At 47.8% G+C, this 18,492-nt stretch overlaps 1 protein-coding gene across 1 annotated transcript in view; it reads right to left on the reverse strand.

The window, feature by feature from the left end:
* ADGRB2 (adhesion G protein-coupled receptor B2) overlaps positions 1-18,492 on the reverse strand; it is a 183,511-nt gene that overhangs the window by 28,650 nt on the left and 136,369 nt on the right. Inside the window, exons 17-19 of the mRNA XM_048501614.1 lie at positions 11,187-11,313; positions 5,660-5,763; positions 3,592-3,694 (exon numbers count right to left, since the gene is read on the reverse strand). Of these exons, the coding sequence (XP_048357571.1) occupies positions 3,592-3,694; positions 5,660-5,763; positions 11,187-11,313 (334 nt within the window). The remainder of the gene's footprint in view (positions 1-3,591; positions 3,695-5,659; positions 5,764-11,186; positions 11,314-18,492) is intronic.

Here is an 18,492-nt window from a genome sequence, read left to right on the forward strand (position 1 = left end):
TCACTTCTGCAACTAAAAATGGGGTACAGAAAAGTAAAGGGGCAGTTGTGAGCAATGACAGAAAACTCAGGTTCAGACGGCATGCTTTCGCTGTGCTAAAAAAAAAGCACCTTCAAATTCTGCATCAACAGAAAAAAAGGGGGGAAAAGAATTCATTAACCGGTTCTGGTGGGTTTTTTCGGGCTGTGTAGCTGTGGTCTGGTAGGTCTTGTTCCTCATGTTTCGCCTGCATCTGTGGCTGGCATCTTCAGAGGCTTATCACAGAGAAAAAGTCTGTTTCACACTGTGTCTAGTGAGAAGGGAAAGTTTAGTGGGGTATATTGTCCATGTTAGCAACAAGATCTACCAGACCACGGCCACACAGCCCGGAAAACCCACCACAACCAGTTGAATCCGGCCGTGAAAACCTTCGACAATAATTCATTAACCAACCTTGCTCATGTTATCTATTTTAATCTGCCCTGGTTAATCCAGGCTGGAGTCTGGCCGCACCACCAGGGAGAACTGGAAGTTCACTACTGACCGCTGGAAGCCTTGCCCAGCCTCTTCTCTTCCCTAACATTCGGTTCCTCCCGCCCAGAAAGACTTCATTCCCAACCATGAGGACTAGAAACTAGCCTTTCATGAATAGGTGAAAAATCCAGAACGCTCAAATACTGAATTCTGCATCCTATACTGAATTCCTTTAAATGCCCACAACAATTCTTGTCTTTTCCCCTCCCTCTCTGATAAACAAAGGCAGTTCCAGCAGAAGCTGCTTCTCCTTTTTCTCTTCTCCTGAGTCCCACTCCTTGCTTTCTTCCTGGTTGCAGATAAGCAAATATTTCAATTTCCTCCATGCAGACAAACACCCAAGGACAGGCTCTCTCACTGAGCATGACTCATCCGCAAACAGCTGCTGCCCGGCTCTATCACCCCCAGGGACACAGTCAGAGAGAAGCTGGCACAGGTTGCCGGGAACACTCCTCAAATTCTGCAGGGGTGGAATATATGCAAGAAGAGTTCCGCCAGATCTGACCGTGGGGCTTCTTCTGCAAGGCAAGGAAGCCATCCTCCTATGCATAGAGGCTTAGTGGTTTGGAATACCCAGTGCAAGAGCCTGGCTCCACTCCTGCTTGGCTTCCAGGTAGAATGTTGGGTCTGAAGGGACTTCCATCTCCTCCAAGAAGAGTTTGGATTTATATCCCACCTTTCTCTCCTGTAAGGAGACTCAAAGGGGCTTACAATCTCCTTTCCCTTCCCCCTCCCCCCCAACTGTGAGGTGGGTGGGGCTGAGAGAGCTCCAAAGAACTGTGACTAGCCCAAGGTCATCCAGTCAGCATGTGTTCGAGTGCACAAGCTAATCTGATTCACCAGATAAGCCTCCACAGCTCAAGTGGTGGAGCGGGGAATCAAACCCGGTTCTCCAGATTAGAGTGCACCTGCTCTTAACCACTACACCACGCTGGCTCTCCAAGAAGCCCACTAGTGTCCAAGAGACTGTAACTTCTCATCCCATCAACTTATAGCTCTGACCCCAGATTCCTAGCCCCCTGTCACACTTTAGATAGTCAGCTTTCTGGGGCAGGGACCTATTCTCTTAATAACATGCCAATTAGAAATCAATCATTATAATAATCAATGATTCTCTTGAAGATGCTAGCCACAGATGCAGGCGAAATGTCAGGAGAAAATGCAACTGGAACACGGCCATGCAGCCCAGAAACCCCACAACACTCCAATCATTATAATAATTTGTTGTGGGAGTGCCACCAGGTTCCTCAGAAAGAAAAATCCATCCCGCTGCCCGACAGCAGAAAACTCACCAGCCATTCCAACTGGCCATCTGGAAGATAAACCCAGCACATAAAACCTTCTCCAATAAATCCGTCCCTTCTAAAAATAAAAAAAGGAACGAGGCTCTTTTAAAGCTACCAGCGATCGGATCAGACTGACTCCGAACCTTCCAAAGGGCGGTGATGAATCTTGACAGAGGCAGCACATGCCAGACCGAGCTGTGGCTGCCTGGAAGGCTGGAAACCGGAGCTGCAGAGAAATTTTGCCAGCAGCAAAATTTCGAAGAGGAATTTGAACACACGGATAAGGGCCAAAACAATAAAGCTGAAATGGGCTGAATCTGCATTTTCATGAATTACAACATCTAGGAACCAGTCCAAACGGGCACCATGGTGAAGAGATGTGACTTTTATCCTACAAACATGTGAGTGAAAATGATGGATTTCAATCAGAGCTACCTACGATCCATTACACTGGACCTAATCCAGGTCTGGGACACTCTAGCACTGCATGTTTAGCCACTAACATGTGCCAAGCAACATTGTCAGCTGACAAAAGAAGATGCGGAGAGAGGGTGTATGGAAAGAGCAGAGGAATCGAAGGCAGTTTGGTCCCAGGGACACAGAAAAGGAACTGCACATGTTTGTAAAGCCAAAAAAACCAATGATCTTAGTTTGAATTTTAAAGTAAACACTACAACAAAGCATCTCCATGGATGTTCTTTGAGAACGGGGCGGGGGGGTGGAGGTAGGGGGGGAAAGGTGCATTTATATCTAGAAGGCTGCACCCTAAGTGGTATAGTGGTTAATAGTGGTGGGCTTTCATCTGGAGAACCGGGTTTGATTCCCCTGCTCCTTCACATGGGCAGCGGAATCTAATCCGGTGAAGTGGGTTTGTTTCCCTGCTTCTACACATGCAGCCTGCTGGGTAACCTTGGGCTACTCACAGTTCCCTCTGAACTCTCAAAGTCCCACTTGTCTCACAAGGTTGTTGTGGGAAGAAAAAGGGAAAGAGTTTGTAAGCCACTTTGAGACTCTATAAAGGTAAAGAAAAGCGGAGCCTAAAAACCAACTCTTCCTCTTCTTTTTAATTCTGAATTGAAGAAGTGTCCCTTGGAATTAAACTCTGAAATCAAAATCTTGCACATTGCATAAGATAGTCTTTCGGGCTCATATTCTGAACACCCTGTCCAAATTTTTTAAATTATGCCCAATTTTTTTTTTGTTTCAGCTTGGCAGAGAAAACGTAATTATTTATTTCATTTTTATCCCACCCTTTCTCCAAGGAGCTTATCACTCTCCCAGCAACCAGTGACCTCACAACCACCCTGTGAGGTAGGTGAGAATGAGAGTACGTAAATGGTACAAGGTCACTCAGGGCTGAGTGGGAATATGAACCTGGATCCCGCAGATCGCACTCTGGCCCCTTAAGCCCTATTGACTCTAAAGCCTAGTTTACAAATTACACTGAACACATTCACAGTCCTTGTACAGTATATACTTGCTTTTCCTTTATTCAGGGGCTGAGTAATTCCTGTGTTCATCAACAGGTGACTGCAGGTGATTGCAGCCACACAGTTTCCCAGCTATTTTAATCCATGGTTTCATTTGTGAAGTGAATATGCGGCAGCTTTTTTACAAACAAACATACAGGCTGGATGTACTTGCATTCACTGTAACCAGGGTTCAAACAGAAAAAATGGCTATATGATCAAGCGCAAATGTACAGGAAAGCTGCACGAACTGTCATGCTCCGAGAGAGAAGCAGAGCATCATAACCTGCAGACGAGGTGCAAAAGGAAGTGAGCATTCTCACCTTACTGAGCATCTGCGACTGCCCCACCAGGATCAGTACGTTGGAAGCCAAAATGGAGACGCAGAAATTCAGGAGTATAATCGACCGTTCCGACTTAATAAACCTGCAAGGTATACAAGTCAGATGGTGGGTCTTTGGTCGGAGATATCTCGAGCTTGGAATAGGAGTCTGGGAGATTCTTGTTGATGAGCTGGTATAACGGCTCTACTGCAACAAGACCCATAATGGGACCTTGGGCTGGTCACAGTTCTCTCAGAACTCTCTCAGCCCCATCTACCTCTGAAGGGGAGAGGAAGGGAAGGCGACTGTCAGCTATGTTGAGACTTCTTATGGTAGAGACAAGCAGGGTATAAAAACCAACTCTTCTCCTTCTCCAAAGAATCAGCATGTGCCTGAACACACATCACCACCACCATTAGTGAAATCAGTTTTTAAGCATGAATGTACTTACAGCAAAATGCCTTCTCCTGCACCAAGGTAATCTTTAAAAGGTACCTATATTGGTGCTAGGGGCCGCGTGGCGTAGTGGTTAAGTGCTTGCACTGCCACTCACACAGTCAGAATTTTGAGCCCCCTGTGGATCAGGTATCCTGGCAGCTGGCTCATGGTCAACTCAGTCATCCATCCATTCCTTGGTCGGCAAATGAGTACTGAGCACATAGCTAGGGGGTAAAGAATAGCCGGGGAAAGAAATGGCAAACTGCCCCACAAAAACGGCTTGCCTATGAAATCACTGCTCGCAGTGGTACCCCAGGGTTGAACACGACTGAAGGGGAAACTTTACCTGTATATTGGTGCTGCCCAATTTAGCCAGATCTCATTACATCTCAGAAGCTAAGCAGAGTAAGCCCTGGTTAGAACTTGGATGGGAGACCACCAAGAAAAACCAGGGCGGCTATGCAGAGGATGTCAATGCAAACCACCTCTGAATGTCTTCTGCCTGGGAAATCCTACGGGGTTGCCGTGAGTTGGTTGTGGCTGGACATGTACACACATATTGGAGCTTCTTCGTATATTGGGTCAATTACAGTAACTGATATCCCCTTGTTTGGCCTTCGAAGTCACTAGTGCAGAATAAATTAACAGGAGTCTTGTATTATCGGAAAGACAATTTGTAAGATTCCACAAGACTCCTGTTTATTTTTGCTGCAACAGATTAACACGGCGGCCCCTCTACAATTAACGCAGACCACATTCACAATCCATGCACAGGTGTGTGTTGAACGAGTGGGAAGAAATACACCTTTTCCTGACACTACGGCAAAAATTAATTTATTTTCCAAGCAAGTTCTCTAAATTTAAATTGGTTTGCCAACATTTAAATTCATGTTCTAGTAATTAGAGGATTCTTTAAAAAAAACAGGTACATTACTGAATTTAAAGGTTTTGAAAAACAAGCCACAATTTTGAACAGTTAGGAGTCTATACTGTGGCTCTCCAACTTACCAACAAAACTAAAGATGTCGTTTTAAATTGGACCTCAACATCAAACCTTAAACTTAGACAGGGACCGAACATCAGTGATCAACATCAGAATTTAGTTTCCAGTGGGAAGCTGTGCTGGTCCGCAATAGAAGAGCAAGATCCAAAAGTACCTTACAGACCAACAAGATTTCCCGGGCGTAAGCTTTGGGGAGTCAAAGTTCCTTTTGTCAGGTACTCATAAAGAGATTTAACTCTCAAGAGCTCATGCCCTGGACATTCTAATGATCTGTAAGGCGCTACTGGACTAGAATCTTGCTGAACGTCAGAATTGTTGGCTAAAAAGTCTAATTTGTGCAAAAATGTGATTTCAGTTCAGACTGGAAAAGCCTCCCCGCCCTCAATATCAGTGCTGCGGTGATCTAGCAGAGATGCTACAGCCCGGAAACCCCACAACACTCCAGAGACACTACTCAAAATTAGGAAAACCCAGAAGGAGCCTTCCTCGCATACAACCTACTTCCCTCTTTTCCTTTTTTGGAACTATCTGTGGTGCATTAACGGCAGTCCATCGAACCACATTTAGCTCGGATCACAGTCCACGAGCCACTCTCATCAAATTGTGGTGTGTCGGGTGCCAACTTGCCTCCAAAACGCGGCGTAGATCACCAACAGGGTCAGCAGAGCCATACAGGAAACGGCGCAACCGATCATGAGTGGGACAGAAGGGGAACCGATGGAGTCCATGGCCTGGAAAGGAAGAGGAGGTTGCATTCTTAAGACATTACTGGGAAGGAACTGCCCTTGACTGAGTAAACAGAATTGAGAAAGCCTTAAGCTGGAGAAGGAAGCTGGCCCAAACAACAGAACCTCACTACTGGCAGAAAGCAAGCAAACAAGTAAAGGCCTAACAAGTCAATGGTTGCAAGAGGATTGGTTCAAGTTGCTAGTAGCCCACCTCCAAGGTTCTCTTGATGGGCACATCTGCATTGCAGTATCAAGCTCACAAGAGCACAGAGGCATAGCAAGGGGGGGGGGGAAGTGCCCGGTGCACTGGTGCATTCTCTGCCCCTGTCATGCCTCCACGGGGCGCGTGCCCGGCACGTCGCCCCCCCTTCCCCTTGGAGCTATGCCTCTGCAAGAGCACAACTGTTGTGCCTCCACCCCAAAGAATCCAGGGAGTTGTTGTTTAGTGAGAGAATGCAAAGAATTATCTGTTAGAGATCACCATCCCCTCCGCAGAATACAAATACAATTTTTGAGCAAGCACTGAGCCGGGGATAGAGTATCAGACTAGGATATGGGAGAACCAGGTTCGAATTGCCACTCAGCCACAGGGGCTTCCTTTGGGCCAGTAACATTCTCAGCCCAGCCTACTTCACAAGATTGCTGTGAGGATGACAGCACAGAAGCACGGCATTAGTTGCTTTGGGTCTCCGTTGGGAAGGTGGGGAATAAACAAAATAAACAAATTGAGTAAATAAATAAGCAATAGCCTTTCCTGGTTCATTGGGAAGGGGGCAAGGAATGATTGTCAACCCATTTTAAAGCCATGGCGTGCCTGGTGATTCTGGCCTCACTACCCTGATTTTGGGGGCAGAAGCATTTCGAGGTCTCTTTTCACACACCTGTGGATGGATCTTCAAAGCAAAAGCCCCTCCCCTAACAAGCAAAAGGAGAATGCCACCCCCGGAACAACCCCATTTGGAGCCTATCTGCTTCTGTTTTGCTTCCTGTGACATACAAGGGGGGGGTGGGAGGTGGATCAGTTGCCGCTTCTCTGCATTCCTTGGGGGTGGTTCTCCATCTCCTCGCCAACAGGGCATGCTTCTGGAATACCAATGACCCAGCCCGACTAGGGAAGCATGAAAGAGAGCAAGTCATGGGGCAAGGAAGGGGGGCATGGATGCTGCTTTCCTCCAGCAGCCACTAGCAGCAGAAGCAAAGATTCTCAAACACACTTCCAAGATGGTCGTCCATTCGCTCCTGCTCCCCTTCCCCATCGCTACCTTTATTAATACCTTGAAGGCTTGCTAATAACCCTTATAAATTTCAAAAGCCCCAGCAGCAAGCGTGGGTTGTGTGTGTGTGTGAGTGTGTGTGTGTGCGCCAGAAATGCTGCAGAGAACAGATCTACATTATCGACTGCTGCACTTAAAGGCATTTTGGGGGCGGCGAAAAGAGTTCGGAAAGAGAAAGTAGGAGGAAGAGCACAAAAGGAAGATCTGGGAAAGAGCAAAGCGGGGGAGGCAGTGGCGGGGGGAGAGAATGGGCAGAAGTTCAAGAGGGGGAGGGGGTGGTGAGCTGTGCCGAAGGAAAGGTTGCCAACATCCAGGTGGGACCTGGAGGACCCCAAATTCCACCCTCTCCATGCTCTCTCCAGAAATCTCCAGGAATTGCTCAAGCTGGAGTTGGCAATCTTAGTTTGGGGGCATTTTATCTGAGAGGATGCATGCCTTCAAATCACAAACAGGTCAGGGAGGTTGACAGTGGATGTTCAGAATCAAGGGGAAAGATAATATGCATGTGCCCAGAAGCATCCTAGAATACCAAGCATAAATTTTGGGTGGAAGTGCTGGGTGTGTATGTGTGGGGAGGTTATGTGAGAAGGGTGTATTTAGCATGAGACTATGTTAACAGAAGAAGAAGAGTTGGATTTATATCTCCCCTTTCTCTCCTGTAAGGAGACTCAAAAGGGGCTTACAAACTCCTTTCCCTTTCCCCCTCACAACAAACACCCTGTGAGGTAGATGGGGCTGAGAGAGCTCAGAAGAGCTGTGACTAGTCCAAGGTCACCCAGCTGGCATGTGATGGAGTGCACAAGCTAATCTATTTCACCAGATAAGCCTCCACAGCTCAAGTGGAAGAGTGGGAAAATCAAATCCGGTTCTCCAGATTAGAGTGCACCTGCTCTTAAGTGCTACACCACGTCAGCTCTATATAGCAAGCTGCTATGTGAAATACAACACTGTGAAGTGCTCCAAGTGGCCCATTTCTTTTCTCTGTGGGATGTGATGGGTAAGCACCAAATTCTAGGGGTGCTGGCCAAACAGAACTTCTTTCAAGGATGATGTCTGCCCTGTGATGCCCTTCTCCCCTAGATGGTCACTGAGGCTCTACTGCACAGGTGTCAAACTCACAGCCCTCCAGATGTTATGGACTACAGTTTCCATCACCCCCTGCCAGCATGATGCCACGAGTTTGACACTGAAGGCTGCCAAGTCCAGCTTGAGAAATCCCTGGAGACTTGAGGTGGTAGCATACAGAGGGTACGATTTGGGGAAGGTGAGAAAAGTCTAACCTCTGAAGCTGCCATTTTCTCCACAAGGAATTGATCTCTGTAGTCTGGAGACCTGCTGTAATTCTGGGAGATCTCCAGGTCCCACTTGGAGGTTGGCAACCCAGTGGCCTACTGATACCTATTACTGGAGTGGGGCCTAGCAGCTTTTGCGAAGCCTGTGCAGGTTTACACCTCTTCCAGGTGATTCCATCACAGTTGAGATCCAGGCACTGGTGCACTCAGGGGGGTGGGGGTGGGGACAGAGGGAACTGATGCCTCAGGTACCACTTGAACATGTCACATGGGGGGCACATTCAGCCACCCCCCCCCCAGGAGCAAGGAGAAGCATTGGGCTGCCTGCTGTGCCAGTGCCGTCTCCTCTGCACCCCCACCGATCTGAGCCTACAAATGCCCATGGCCCTGTGCTTCAGCCGCCCCGCTGTCCGCCTCTGCCAGCCACCTGCCCGCCGCCTCTTTCCCCACCCATCAATCTGAGTCTCTGCTGGCAAGTCGTTTTTCCGAGATTGGCTTTGACTCATGGTGTTTCCCCTTTCTAGGGCTCCTCAGGCAATCCCTGCTGTTTTAAGAAGGGATGAGGGAAGTTGTTATCTCCCCACCCCCCGCCAAAAAACCCACGGTTTGCCACCTTGTGCTTCTGCCACCCTGCCGCCTGCCTGTCGAGAGAGCCCGTTAGGCAGAGCCACCTGAACACTAACTAGTTTTTCCCCCTCTCCGAAGGGAAAAGATCCCTTGGTCCACTGGGAGGCGATAGGAACCCAGCTCTGGAGCAAGAGGGTCACGTCTCGCCTGTTTTGCGTCAGGATGGGGCAGAAAGCTGGCGGGGATGGGAGATGGAGAGGAAAGCGCTGATGTGCCCTGCAAAAGGCAGCTTCAACATGTTGCCTACTTGCCTCTCCCTCGAGCCTCTGGTAGCCCAAGCAGAAGCCTAAGCAGAGGAGGGCACGTAAACGGGAGGCGGGCTCAGAGACGACTTTTCCCTCCTGTGTTGGGCAAACAGAAATGAAGAGAACTACAGCCAGGTGGGAGCAGGGGGTCTGGGCTGGGCAATGACGACCAGGACTATCTCCTTACAGAATTGGAGCCATGTGAGGAGAATAGCATGGCACCCTAAGCTTACTAACCTGAGTGGCTTTCCACAGGGGTGAAAGGGGTAGGGGGTGCTGCAGGAATGCCCTAATCTGAACACCATGGTACACTCCTGGGTCTATTTGCTCACAGCATCCTGTGTGTAAATCACCTCCTTGGTGATTGCCTGGAGTAAGGGCGAAGCCAGTGAGAAAAGGCCACGGATTCAGAGTATTGGCCTTTGGAGATCTTGAGCATGCCCTAAAAAGTTTCTAAAAATGTGTGGGGTCTCCTGAGCTCAAATTTGCATATGGAGGAAGCAAGTCTGTGCAAAACAGACATCCCCAGAGGCAAGAATTTAAGGCCAGACTTTTATGTGTTCATCAGTCATCCTTTTAGCCAATGCTGAATAATTATTTTTCCTTAATTTTAACAGAATGCTGACAACGAAAGTCTAATTTTAAGGGGGATGCAGCAGTGAGGGGCTGTTTCCACCAAAAATCCCTTTCCTCTTTAGACCAAGAACAGCTAAGAGAGAAGCGATTTTGAGCAGCAAAACCTGACAATAAATCAAATCAAAAAGTTATGTTGGAAAAAAGGATGACAAAACAAACCAGAATGGGCAGCTCTGGCCAAGGGTAAAAGAGACTTGGTGTAGATCTATACAAAAACCTCAGCAAAAAGAGACCTAGGGAGAAAAAGTTGTCTCTGATACTATGAGGAAAGAAAGTACTAACATTATCTCAGTAACCCATAAAATAATCCTGCCTGACAGTGACTCTGCCTAAGGTCACCTTACAAGTTTATAGTGAGGTGAAGTTTGAACTGGGGATTTCCCAGTTCCAAGAGCATTTTAGTGCTTGCTTGAGCAAACACAAATAAAATTACTCTCAAACTGGGCTTGGAAGGAGGTTACCGAGTCCCATTCCTGCAAATGGGTCGTGCGTATGTGCAAAGTGCCATCAAGTCGCAGTCTATTCGTGGCACCCCCGTAAGGTTCTCAAAGCAAGAGACGTTCAGAGCTGGTTTGCCTGGGCTGAGAGAACTGTGACTGGCTCAAGGTCACCCAGCAGGCTTCATGTGGAGGAGTGGGGAATTGAGACCGATTGGAGTCACCAGATTGGAGTCCTGCTGCTCTTCATCACTACACCAGCTCTCCCATGGAACCCAGTTGCCAGGATGTGAGCTGGCAAACTCCTTCTGGGGCCTAGATTAAGAATTGTTTTGCTGGGGACTTCTGAACCCTCAACAGGAAAAGGACCAATCTTGGACGGCTGAGGCTAGCTCGAGCTTGTCAGTCCTTGGAAGCGAAGCAGAGTCAGCCCTGATTAGGACTTGGATGGGAGGCCGCCAAGGAAGTCCAGGGTTGCTCCTCAAAGGCAGCCAATGGCAAATCATCTCTGTTTGTCCCTTGCCTTGCAAACTGTATCACCATTAAGTCAGCTGAGACTTGAGGGGAACAAAACGGGAACAGATTGAACAGTGACCTCCAAACACACTTGAAGGCCTAAAGCAACAAGCCCAAAAGACAATTAGGCCCTGCCCACTCCCCACCCCTGTCGTAACAGGGACTCCATCCCAGAGAATTACCTCCTGCAGAAACCTCAGGCAGTTTCACACTCTTTCTTGAGCCTCCCCCCTTCACTTCAGAAAAGCTTCTGCTGGGTTGTTATCCCAGAGGCCAGAGCTTCCCGTTCTGCCACCTTTCATGACAGCCCCCCCCCCCCCATTCTGGCTGCCTCTGACGGGGCCAGGCAGGAGGTAAGCAGCCAGCCCTGCGCCCTCCCTCCCCCTCCCCGGCACTTACCAGATCTTTGGGCAGCTGAGCTATCACTGCAAAGGTGGAGAGCTGGTTGCACTGGCATTTGGTGTGAGCCGAGAGAGTTTCCACCGTCTGGCAGCTCTCTGTGTCCCAGTTCCCAGAGCCAACCTCCCTGATTGATGGAATGCGAGGGAGAAAAAGGGGTGGGGGGTGGGGGAAGAGATTTCAAAATGATCAGACTCTCCACATACACAATCACACAGCCCACACCTCTTGGGTGCTCAATGCCAGCTTTTAACCCTTTGATGGGCACGGCCCTGCTAGCGGCTTGCTCTGCCTGGGCAAGGAGGGCTTGCCTGCGTGCATGGATGGCGCCAGGGTTCTGTCTGAGCTGTTTGCTATGTCAGGGTGAAAAGTCTCTCCCCTGCCTGCCTGGCTGGCTGGCCATCCCCCAGCAAACACTCTGCCCAACCCCCTCTCTGTTCCTGGCATCACTTTCACCCCACCCTGTTGCTCTGGGCTTGGGGGCTGCTGTTGCAGTAATCATTTGATTAAATTTGAAGGGTGATGCCAAGAGCCATTTGCAGGAGGGGGTGTAAGAGGAATGCTGCCGAGAGGGTCAGGCAGGACTCTGAGCCTTCAAGTCTTCTGCTGTCCTTTGTGAACGGCCGGGGTGAATACCGGTCCCTCTTCGAGTTTTATTGCCATCAAGGAAGCAGCACCGCAGAAGAACCGAAAAGAGGCCCCAGAAGCTCTGCAGACTTGCACGCTGTCTGAGGCCGATCATGAGCACATCTCCTAGCCCTGGTTCCCATTTATGCCCCACAGGGCCTGGCAGCAGGCCTTCCGAAAGTGGGGCAGCAACAATTATGACTCCTGGTGGGTAATTCTGTTTGAAAGGGTAAAAGCACACGAGAGCTCCAGGTGACGCCGCCTGGTGTTTGCAAAGAAAGTCAGTCATCTCTTGGAATGGGGCGGGGGGAAGAGATGGAACGCTCTACTCCAGCAAGACAGTTTTGCATGAAAAATCACGCTTCCACATGTGTGCATGTGACACAGACGTGCCGGATGCAATGTGCCCACCTGCACTGCTGTGCTCCTATGGGGCCCACTGCACTAGCTGAGTCGGTCTTCTGACACCCAGGGGTTGGATCCAACCAGCTTTTCCACTGGTAGAAAAGGAAAGGGTTCCCCTTTGACCACCAAAAAGCTGTGCTGGGAATTGCAGGAACCTGCACAGGCAAGATGTGTGGGACTGGGTCTGTCATAAGAGAGATTTAAGCACAATGGTGCAAAGAAAGTTGGATCCAACCCCGCAAGCCAGACTGAAATGGGGCCCTAAGCAGAGGGAGAGTAAAGTGGAGGGAGGGAGTGGACATGAATAGTGTGAGCAAGTAAAGCCCCTATCCATAGCTGTATGTTCAAATATGTATGAAACTTCTGCACACATCAAGTGGAGAGCTGTCAGTTTTCTTGCAACAAACTTGTGGAGGAGAAGTGGCAAACTGCAAACTCTCAGTTCATGCTGACATGTTGTTTCTGAGAGTGTGAGAGAAGCAGAGAGAGAGAGAAAGAGAGAGAGAGAGAGAGAGAGAGAGAGAGCAAAGGCACCCACTGGTATTGAAGTTGAAGTGGTATGTGGGTACCTACTTAGAACAAGTAAGAAGTCCCACCTCTGGAAATTGGCCTTTGTTACCGAGGAGCAGAAAGTGGCTGCAAGCTAATCTCTCAGAAAAAGATGGGGGTGGCAGATATTCATCCTGGATCCCCAGAAATGGATAGGCAACTGCCTCTTATTGGTGTTTTGTCCTGTTAAGTCACCTCTGATTTATGAAACCCCCCCACCCCACCCACCCCAGTTAGGTTTTTAAGGCAAGAGACTTCAGAGCTGGTTTGATGTTTGATATTGCCTGCCTTTGTGAGAGTGGAGTGTGTTCTGAGAGAATTGTGACTGGCCCATCCAAAGACTTGCTAGGATCTACTCTACTTAGCTTCTGAGATCTGACAAGATCAGGCTAGCTTCTGAGATCTGACAAGATCAGGCAAACTTATGGCACTCCAGATGTTCATGGACTACAATTCCCATCAGCCCCTACCAGCATGGACATCTGGAGTGCCATAGGTTCACCACCACTGGCCTAGGCTGTCTGGTCACAGATCTGGTCCATATCGATACAGCGAGCAGACATTCACTTAGCTTAGCTTGGACAGTATGTGTCTAATTAAAGGTGTCCAGAAAAACCTGACAGAGCAAGAACTCTCTGATGCAAAAAAGAAAATGGTTCTGACTTGAGCTCCGACTCATCTGAACACTTATCACAGGTACCAAAGACAGCCTCTCTTTTGAGCCTTCCCAAATTCCTTGGCATTTCTAGATGCCTAAAATGATGTTCTTAAAAACAGCCAGTGTATCACTGGAATCTTCCCTGGGCTGAACCCTTTCATCTTTACTTTTTCTCCGCCAGCCAGCAGTCTTCACTGTGAGGCACTTGGCCCAGGATAACCACTCTCCCCCCTGCAATGGGCAGAAAAGGGGAGCAGCAGACCCTACATTTTACAAATGTAGGGTGCACAAGCTGAAAGCTTAACTCAAAAGCTGAGGCTTTTCAAAATCCTCCGTTGTTTTGAAGCTAAACAATGGAGCAGCGCCATCAAGTAGGCAAGACTCCAACGACAGGGCCAGAACCAGGAATTGAGCAAAACCAGACATAATTCACGGTGAGCTTTTAATTAGGAAACGAAAAAGCTGACACGTTGTCGGCAAAATAAGAAAATAATTATAAAGGATAAAAGCTAAATCTTGCCACCCGAAACTAATGGCGTTAGGACCTCTGAAAAAAGATTATCGTTGAGACTCTTTACAACGTTACTGTGAGTAGCTTCGACTTTAGTGAACTGCTTCTAACTCAGCAACGTGAAGAGCAAAAGCAGATTTCTTTCTTAGCTGTCACCTGGATCGGGAAGCTGCGATTCTGTTGTGTCAGTCAAATGAAAAGACCAGACCGACATTTCTTTCTTTAAGCAGAATAATACGTTCAAGAGCACAGGAAGATCATTTTACTAAACCACACCAACTTCTGACAAATGCCAGTCCCCCAGAGATCAAACTCCACTTTCTTCTAGTTTAAAGACACATTAAAAGATGCAAATGCAGCCACATAAGCGTGTGAACTGTTGGTTGCAAGTTCCACCTCCACCCATTAAGAATTCCGTTGGGAGTCCATGTTTAGCATCCACTCGCTGGTCAGGAAAAAAAATTGTTGTCATTAAGGCTCGGAAATCCCTTCTCACCTAAGTTCTTTGAAGTGAAGGGAGACCCTACTTCAAAGAAAGCAAACGAGGCCCCCTCCCAGTCACTTTGCATTGCAAGTAATACAGGTGGAGATCAAAGAGCGTGTTAAGTGCCACCTACTGCAGGAACAAATCCATCAGTTATGGAAGGTGACTTTATTATCACAAAGAATGTCTTAACTGATTCTTTAAAACATGCAACCACATTGACAGGCCTTGGGTTATCATGGACGGCTCTAATCTAGCTACGCAGGAGAGATACCAAGATGGAAATCTTTTTCAACAAGGAGGCCCAGCGAATAGTCCGGGAGCACCCACTGCTGGGGAAATGAAGAAGAAGAAGAAGAAGAAGAAGAGTTGGATTTATATCCCCCTTTCTCTCCTGTAGGAGACTCAACGGGGCTTACAATCTCCTTTCCCTTCCCCCCCTCACAACAAACACTCTGTGAGGTAGGTGGGGCTGAGAGAGCTCAGAAGAACTGTGACTAGCCCAAGGTCACCCAGCTGGCATGTGTTGGAGTGCACAGGCTAATCTGAATTCCCCAGATAAGCCTCCACAGCTCAAGTGGTAGAGCAGGGAATCAAGCCCAGTTCCTCCAAATTAGGGTACACTTGCTCTTAACCACTACACCACTGCTGCACCAATAAAGAGAGTGCAGTTGTATTCAGTGCCTGGATAGGAGACTGCTATGTGCCCCACTCTGACACGTACGCCGCCACCACGAAAAGAGAGAGTGCCACAAACATCAAGAGACTGAGAAAAAATAAGCAGCAAGAGTCAAGCGTAACAGCACCTTAAATAAAGATGAAGCTAGTCCCCTGTGCAAGCACCAGGTCATTACTGACCCACAGCGTGTTGTCCCATTGACATTTACTAGGCAAACTATGTTTACAGAGTGGTTTGTCATTACCTTCCTCTGTCATCTATTCTTTACACCTAGCTTGCAGGATACTTATTTTACAACTGGGAAGGTTGAAAATCTGAGTCAATCGACTTAAATATATATATATATAAAAAGGTAGAAGGTTTTGAAAGTCAAACATCCTTTCATCAGCAACCATGAAGTTTTGACACCCGAAAGCGTCTATCCTGGAAACCTTGCAGGTCTTTATGGTGGTACTAGATTTGAATCTTGCTCTTCTGCCACAAAACAACATGGCTACCCACATGAAACTAGGAATAATAAACAGAACCAGTAAAGGGAAAAATAACATGTTCTCCCATTCTGTGTGTGCTATGTTCTGTGAAGCTGCTTCCAACTCAGGGTGACCCTACGAATCAATGTCCTTCAAAACATCCTATCGTTCTCCCAGCGCTATATCTTTTTTATTTTGGATTCTCACCATAGGATTTTAAAGGCCAGAAGTGGTTTACCATTGCCGTCTTCTGTGTAGCGCTAACCAGGGTTAGCTGAAGTGGCATTGCTGTTGTCTACAAAGTTCCTCCACCATTGTGTCCCCTACCACTGCTGCTGCTACACCTTATGGATTCCTCGCCCCCATCACTATTAGAACTGTCTGTTCTCTTCTGCTGATGTGGCCACTGATCCCTGAAGGGGGTGGATACATCTTAATCTGGTCTCTCAGCTGTGACCATTCCATCTCGAGCGACTCTGCCAGGAGTTTAACATCTTGACAGAGTCTAGACCCCTTACGATATTTCCCATTACAAAGGCATAAAAATGAGGGTGGCTAAGAAATATGGGGGCAAGCCGATTTCCTGTTCTTTCCTTTATTGTTCCTGGAATCTCAGTCTGTGCTGCCCTTCACTTCTTCTTAACTTCAGCAGCCTGCATCCTACCACACTGCTCTGCAAATTCAAAGCCTTTCTCCAGCCTAAGAATTGTGCCTCAAACTGCAGAACGGCCACTAAAGGGGAAGGCAGGTTCTTTAGGCAGGGGGAAGTCAGAACTTTGTTGAGTGGACTGGTAGGCTGTACGCCAGTTTCACCAGGAGCATTTAAAAAAAATCAATTCTGGAACTGGAGCATGCACAATCTGTCTCCGCTCCTCCAGTTCACTTGCTTCTGTCCCCCTCTCTGGGTTAGTAACAAGAGAGCCAGTTGCAAAATCCGACAAGCTACGGCCGCGAAAAGCCAAGCCAAACAAAAAAGGAACCTGGTTGTGATTTTCACGTTGACGTTCTTTTCATGAGGTGTGCTTTCAATGCCCCGGCATGTCAGTACAACACCATAACAAAAGTACCATGACAGTGCTTTGTGCACAGTCGCAGGCAGGGTTTTATCAGTGGGAACACACTCTTTGATAATGCACAGGAAGGCAAAAAAAAATAATGAAATGAATAATGGCCACAGTGTGTAGAAACTCCTTCTTCCCACAAAGAACATGACCAGACTCCAGCGCTCAGACAGCGGATAAGTGGCTACAGGCAGCTTAATTCTCCCCCTCTCCTCCACTTGCCCCAGGCGCTGAACTGAGGGGAAAGGCGCCATGGCTTTTGTCACCAACCAGAAGACTAAAAGCTGCAAGGGAGTTACACCCCCACCATCCCAGCAGAAAGATCAGTCCAGCTCCAGTTGGATATAAATCCCAACTGTCAAATTGATTTCCCTTCTCCCTCCACTCCGCTTCTCTTGTCTCTCTCATCTTTCTAGTAGCAAACCCCCGGTCTCTCTCTATTAGTGTGGCTCGCTTTGGGGGGAAACAATTGTCAGAAAAGCGGGATCTAAATAGAACACACAAATAAACATGCTGTTCAGGAGGAAAAAGGCAAAAAAAAACCAAAGGGCGTCTCATGCATTGGTTCCACTCTGGAAATGAGACTGGGGTTGGATACTGCTAATGGCTGTATGAAGAAGAAGAAGAAGAAGAAGAAGAAGAAGAAGAAGAAGAAGAAGAAGAAGAAGAAGAAGAAGAAGAAGAAGAAGAAGAAGAAGAAGAAGAAGAAGAAGAAGAAGAAGAACAACAACAACAACAACAACAACAACAACAACAAGAAGTAGAAGAACAAGAACAAGAAGAACAAGAAGAACAAGAACAAGAACAAGAACAAGAACAAGAAGAACAAGAACAAGAACAGAAGAACAAGAACAGAAGAAGAAGAATAGAAGAAGAACAAGAAGTAGAACAAGAACAAGAAGAACAAGAAGAACAAGAAGAACAAGAAGAGAAGAAGAAGTGGAGTAGTAGTAGTAGTAGTGGTAGTGGTAGTGGTAGTAGTAGTAGTTTGGATTTATATCCCCCCTTTCTCTCCTGTAGGAGACTCAAAGGGGCTTACAAACTCCTTTCCCTTCCCCCCTCACAACAAACACCCTGTGAGGTGGGTGGGGCTGAGAGAGCTCCAAAGAACTGTGAGTAGACCAAGGTCACCCAGCTGACATGCGCTGGAGTGCACAGGCTAATCTGAATTCTCGAGATAAGCCTCCACGGCTCAAGTGGCAGAGCTGGGAGTCAAACCCGGTTCTCCAGATTAGAATGCACCTGCTCTGACCACTACGCCACTGCTGCTAGTGGAACAGAAGATGTTCCACTAGCAGGGGAAGGCACTTGGCACTGGGAGAAGACGTTGCCATTAGAAGAACAGCTACTGGGCACCCAGTGGATGAGAACATTTTTGGAAGCATCCGGAAAAAAAATACACTGAAGAGACTAAGGAAAGCAGAGATTTTAATATATGTGCTACCGAAGAGAGGACAAAATTAAGGAAAATCACTTTGTTCACGATGCAAGTTCCACAACTCTAGTAACTTTGGGGCTGAGGAGCTGCCAAGTATGCACAACTTTCTGCCCTCTCTGGGGGCCAAAATGGTGGCAGTGAAGGTGTCCATTTCCTCCATTCTTTCCACATAGTTCTACCGTACAGCTATCACAAGTGACATGTTGAACTGAATCATACATCAAAGAATCCTCCAGAAGTGCAGAAACTGGGTCATAATGGAGAAGATGGGAAGTGCCTTGAGAGCCAGCATGATATAGTGGTTAAAAGCAGGTGGGTTCTAATCTGAAGAACCAGGTTTGATTCCCCACTTCTCCATCTGAGCGGGAAAGGCTTAACTGGTGAACCAGATGTGTTTTCGCACTCCTACATTCCTGCTGGGTGA

This window comes from Sphaerodactylus townsendi, linkage group LG06 (assembly GCF_021028975.2).
Source record: "Sphaerodactylus townsendi isolate TG3544 linkage group LG06, MPM_Stown_v2.3, whole genome shotgun sequence".
Lineage (NCBI taxonomy): Eukaryota > Metazoa > Chordata > Lepidosauria > Squamata > Sphaerodactylidae > Sphaerodactylus > Sphaerodactylus townsendi.